Here is a 5,134-nt window from a genome sequence, read left to right as displayed (position 1 = left end):
GAAGAGAAATTGTTTACTTTACAAAATGTTGTATTTTCTCATTTAAACAAATATATAAATTTGGGTTAAAGGTTGGTTCTTAGAGAGTTCCCCTTTGATGTCACTTCCTGTTTCTTGGCTGAGCCCAGTTCAAAAGAGAATGTGCCAGTTATTTGATGAAATGAGTGAAATCGTGTGTGTTATGCCAGTGTTTTTCAACCCTGGTACTCAAGGCACACTGCCCTGCGTGTTTCAGAGCAGGCGTCTCCAACCATTRGCTCGTGAGCTCATTCAAAGTAGCTCTTCAGTGCTTRTGAAAAATTAGGARAAGCAAAATTTAATTTGTGCCTGGCCAAACAAACTTTCATTTCATTCCAGTCTATTGATGTCACTTCCCCAAACAGTTTAAGGCTCAGTGTGGTCGATCAGCAGACGACGCGCAGTTACGTGGTTGTTCRACGTTCRTTTTCACACACAACTTTCATAGCCCTTTGAGACACAGCGTGCCGAGCTCCTGGTAAAACCCTCCCRCTGCGGTATATACGTCATTGCACAAGGTTTCTTCCCGCTGGAGTCTCCAATGCAGGAAAAAAATCTGAGACCCGTCATCCGACGTTATTTGTGCACAAATCTGTTGCGGTTAAACCCTAAGTTAGTAGTGTGAAATACACTATAATATGAATGGATAAACACAAAAAGCACATTCATGTAAATTCAGTGTCCTTTGTGGTGATTTCATGTGAATTTAAGACAATGTTTTTTTTTTTTGTGCACAACGGGCTTATTCCAATGGTTTATGTTTAAAATTAAATGTTGCAAAAAGTAGCTCTTGGACAATCATTTTGTGAAAGTAGCCCACCTGTTCTACCCTACGGACCCTGTACAGGGCCCGCAGACAGCGTCATTGCATTGTTGTTTGCTAAAGTAGGTGTAAAACTTATTTTTCCCAAATTTTTTCTAAGTGTGTCACAAAAGGTGTCTTTAATGTTTTTAAATTGAGCTTTCAAACTATTTTTGGATAAATATTCATGATTTTAGGGCTATATAAACATTTGYAAGTTACTTGAACCATCGCAGACCGTTTCAGTATCAGGAAGTTCTCCGCATCTTTTACTGTGCAAGTTTTGGTTCCATCCCCTAGTTTGTCACACCTGATTCAGATGACTGCAGTTCAACAAAAGCCTGTTAATCAGTTATGGATTGAAATCAGCTGTGCTGAAACAGGGGCACATCTRAAACATGCAGGGCAGTGTGCCTTGAGGACCAGGGTTGAAAAACACTGTATTATGCTAAGTTTCTCAAAAATAAAGATGTTTTCTTTGACTTTTTTATTTACAAAAAGTCTATGAGCTATCTCCTACAGTTAGAGTTATACTTCTTTGATAATCGGCTGCACAACAGACTGTTTGAAACTGGTACAAAGCCTATCGACAGAGGAGTTTAATCAAAGTAAAATACTAAAGGTATTTACTAAAGGTATAAGGTACAAAAGGGGGGATTTGTTATGGGAAAGACCAGTCCTGCCAATGTTGCAGAGACAAATCAGTGTTATTCCTGGCCTCATGGTGTTGTGAGCGATCAGATATGACTTCATGTCACCTCTGCTGCTGACAGCTTGTTTCCTCCTGAGACAATACATTACTGTCTGTCAACAAGAAAACACCCACCCACACATGGAGCATCATGTTAAAGTCCTCCTGTGACCAGCAGATCCCTTGATCTCTGATTGAATGTGTGAGATTAGATTGAACATCAACTCAGACTCCTCTGGGTCTGAGTTGATGTTCACAGCTGCTGTGGGCTGACTTGTACTGCCATCAATCATTTTATCTGATATTTTAATCATTACCATTTTGGTGGTCTAGTTCACACGTGTACAGTTCTTGAATGGACAAATGTCATTATACATTTTTCTAATAAAGCTTTATTACTATGCTCCAAAAAAATAAACAGTCTTAAATTTATTTCCCCCTCATCTTCAATGTTTCTTTAGGCCAAGTTCACTATAGACAAACAAACCAGCAGCACTTTATTTGACCAACAGAGAACAGAACAACCTCCTGAGTGGGGATGTTTATGTTGGGGTGACGCAAAGTTGCATTTTTTCATGGCCATAAAAAAATACAAATTAAAAGAAACATGTGCTTGTGTGATTTCAGCAAGCTCTACTCACAAGATTCCCATAACTGCTGTAAACAAAAACCTGCGGAAGAGCATTTCTTAATCTGTCAATTTCCTGTGGATTATGTTGTGATTACATCCAGCTGATCTAAATCTGAACAAAACAAATATTTCTTTTTTTTTTTTTGCAACAAATTGGAACTGTAACTTCTGGTAAAACACAGATTTTTTTTCTTCCTTTTTTGCAMAATCCTGACACCATCAACACTTCACGTCTCTCCAACAAACACTCTGCAAATCACATTTAAAAATAGCCGAATGAGGCGTGTTATCCAGGTAAACCAGTCTGAACACTAAGAGCTTGCTGCTAAAATATWTTTTTTCATGCAGTGTGTTAAATTAAAACTTCTTTTGACAATGAATTATTAAAATGAGCAAAGCTGAACAAACTCACAGAGTAGTACCAGTATTATACGTATATAAATTAGCACAGCAGTAAGGAAATTTGTGTTTGGTAGATTATTTCTTTGTTGTAACAACGATCTTTGGCAATAAATCTTAAACTGTGTTGATTTTCTTTTTAAATATTGAACATGCATTTGTGGGATGAGCATTGCTACAACAAAGAAATAATCTACCAAACATCACATTTTCCTTACTTTCTGTGTCAAGTCGTTGCTGATAAATGACAAAAGCTGTAAAACACACAATTAAAAGTACCTGTATTTGAAGAACACACAGCTTAAAGAAACGGATCGGGTCAAACAGCAGGGTAGATCTACAGCAGATATGGGGGAGAGGCAGGACATACCAAACACGTCCTGCTCTGAGACTCCACCACATGAAGCTGAGCTGCAACGATCCTTGGCTGATGTGAGACATTCGAGCATCTGCTGTGGTGGAAATGGGAGGTGACGAAAACTCAGGGTTTTCTTTTTTCTGAGAATGTAGGGAGGGAACAACTTCATTGGTCCTCAAAGAGCCCAAATTTAGTGGAAAAGGACCAGAGGAATGCAGCTAAATGTGGCTGAGTGTCAAGTTAAAACAAAGAGAAGTAAAATGACTTTTTGTGAATTTTGAGCGCTTTGTTTGAGTGAGCTGAAAATGACACCTCATGTGTTATATGGAGATATTTATTTCCTTTATCTTGGCAAAAAAAAACAACATTTGACACATTTTTTTCTGTAAAACTAACCAAAATTCAACGATAAAACTCTGCTTCCACAATCTGATCACATTTAACCACCAAACAGACAATTTGATACAAAAAAAAAAAAACTTCACAGAAACGATTAAAAATCTAAAGGTGCGGCTTTGCTCAACAGATGTTGGCAGGACTCCATCACAGCTCAATGAAACTTCCTTCCTGGCATCGAGCTCTGAGAACAGATCTGCACCAAGACAGGAAAACAAATCAAACACAGAAGCCAAAGGATCGTGTTACAGCAAACTGGATACAGTCTAATCAGACTTACTCCAGACACGAACGGTGTAACATTTCCAAAGCTAATTCAAACCAACTACTAACAAACAAAGAGTTGGAATAACAGAATATACACACTGAWGATCATATTTATTTGGGAAGTAGAAAGTAACTGCACGATCTAAAAGCAATCAGAAAATACATTAGTGTTACTGTCGATGCTTTAAAGAATCAAACATTTACAGCATTGTGCAAATTATTCAACTGGAGCGTTCTGCAACATGAAGACAGCAGAACCTTCACAGTCCACAGCTCATCTCCAAYATGTGTGAGAAGACTGGAATGAAGGGGAGAGTGAGCTGCTGTGGTTCTGTAGTAATAATAAAATAAAAACATTGTTGTCCACATTGACCACATAGCTGGGTGGGAGGAGAGCTGCTTCGACCGTCCGGTTCACCGGCCCTGCGGAGCGGCGCTGGAACGCCCTTCAGAACGGGGAGAGGCTCGGCACTTTGATATTGATGTCTCCGATGTTGATGTTGCGGGGAATCTCGGGCAGGTTCATGTTCTTCACAGCGGAGACGGCGCGAGCCGGGGCCGCGGACAGACCACCCTGCCCGGGGGGAAAACAACATGGGAACACACCTGTGAGCACCTGTGTGTGAGCAGCACTCATAATCAACAGCTGGAGAAGTGTGTGGATGGGAACTGACAGAGAAGTTCTGTTTGTCTTTTTGTTTTGTTTGTTTTTGTGGGGGAGGGGATGTTAATTATGCAAAATCAACTTTTTGGAGCTTTTTATCACTATATAATATCACCCCCCCACACCCACCCACCCCCAACAAAAACATACCCTGAGTGTTGCTTTGATCCAGTCCTGCATGTTTGAGAAATCCTTGAATCTCCTGTGGAGCTGACTAAGCACATGCTGGAACAAAGCAMCGCCTATTTACCCAAAGCTCCTCCCTGGAGCTCCGCCTGCAGCCGAGCTCCTGCCCCACAGAACATCCCTCCCACAAAGCATTGTTAGAAAACGTGCTGCAGTGGGAGTGTCTGAAATGGTAGGATGTTCTTAAAGAGACAGAGGTCAATTTCAAGTCATTTAGACCAGAGATTCTTAACCTGTGGGCCGTGAGCGCCACCCTGAGGGTCTCAAAAGAACAACAGTTTTTAACTTTGGGCCGCGGGACCATTTTGAATAAGGTGCAATTCACTTTCTCACCACTAGTAGCAGTCGTGCGCCACTCAGTTGTTTAAAGAGTAACTTACCCCAAAATTAACTTTTTTTAGCTGATAAACTGTCTAGAATGTGTCTAAAATGTTATATTGTACTGTTTCTGTGTTAATTTTGATGTTTTTGTGTATATTTGTTCAAATCTGTAATATTTGGTCTAAAAACGTCTTTTTGCTGCTCATATGGGTAGAGCAGTGGTACTGCAGGCTAATTTGCATATTGGTTAACGGCTCTCCACTGTGACGTGCTTCTCCACAGTTTCGTCACAGCGGCTGTGCTCTCATATAAAAACCTAAGACACGCCCCTGCAGCAGTCAGAGGGTGGAACAGTGGACCTTCAGCCTCGGTGGAGAGAGGAGCTGGCTGCTCTCTCTCTC

General features: G+C 40.5%; 2 protein-coding genes across 4 annotated transcripts in view; both read right to left on the bottom strand.

Annotated features, from left to right (window-relative positions):
* The window catches only part of LOC106522523 (aminopeptidase N), a 22,540-nt gene extending 19,426 nt beyond the window's left edge, over positions 1-3,114 (bottom strand). For 2 of the 3 annotated variants that reach the window (XM_014015553.1, XM_014015554.1), the window contains exon 1: positions 2,821-3,114. The gene's annotated coding sequence lies outside the window, so the exon portion shown is untranslated. The remainder of the gene's footprint in view (positions 1-2,820) is intronic. The other variant, XM_014015555.1, reaches the window with a different exon arrangement.
* A 251-nt stretch (positions 3,115-3,365) lies between these two features.
* ap3s2 (adaptor related protein complex 3 subunit sigma 2) overlaps positions 3,366-5,134 on the bottom strand; it is a gene marked incomplete at its 5' end in the record, with an annotated part of 10,393 nt that continues 8,624 nt past the window's right edge. The window contains 1 exon segment of the mRNA XM_014015562.1: positions 3,366-4,136. Within this exon segment, the coding sequence (XP_013871016.1) occupies positions 4,011-4,136 (126 nt within the window).

Source organism: Austrofundulus limnaeus, unplaced genomic scaffold (genome assembly GCF_001266775.1).
Source record: "Austrofundulus limnaeus strain Quisiro unplaced genomic scaffold, Austrofundulus_limnaeus-1.0 Scaffold131, whole genome shotgun sequence".
Lineage (NCBI taxonomy): Eukaryota > Metazoa > Chordata > Actinopteri > Cyprinodontiformes > Rivulidae > Austrofundulus > Austrofundulus limnaeus.
This window is presented reverse-complemented; position numbering and strand designations above follow the sequence as displayed.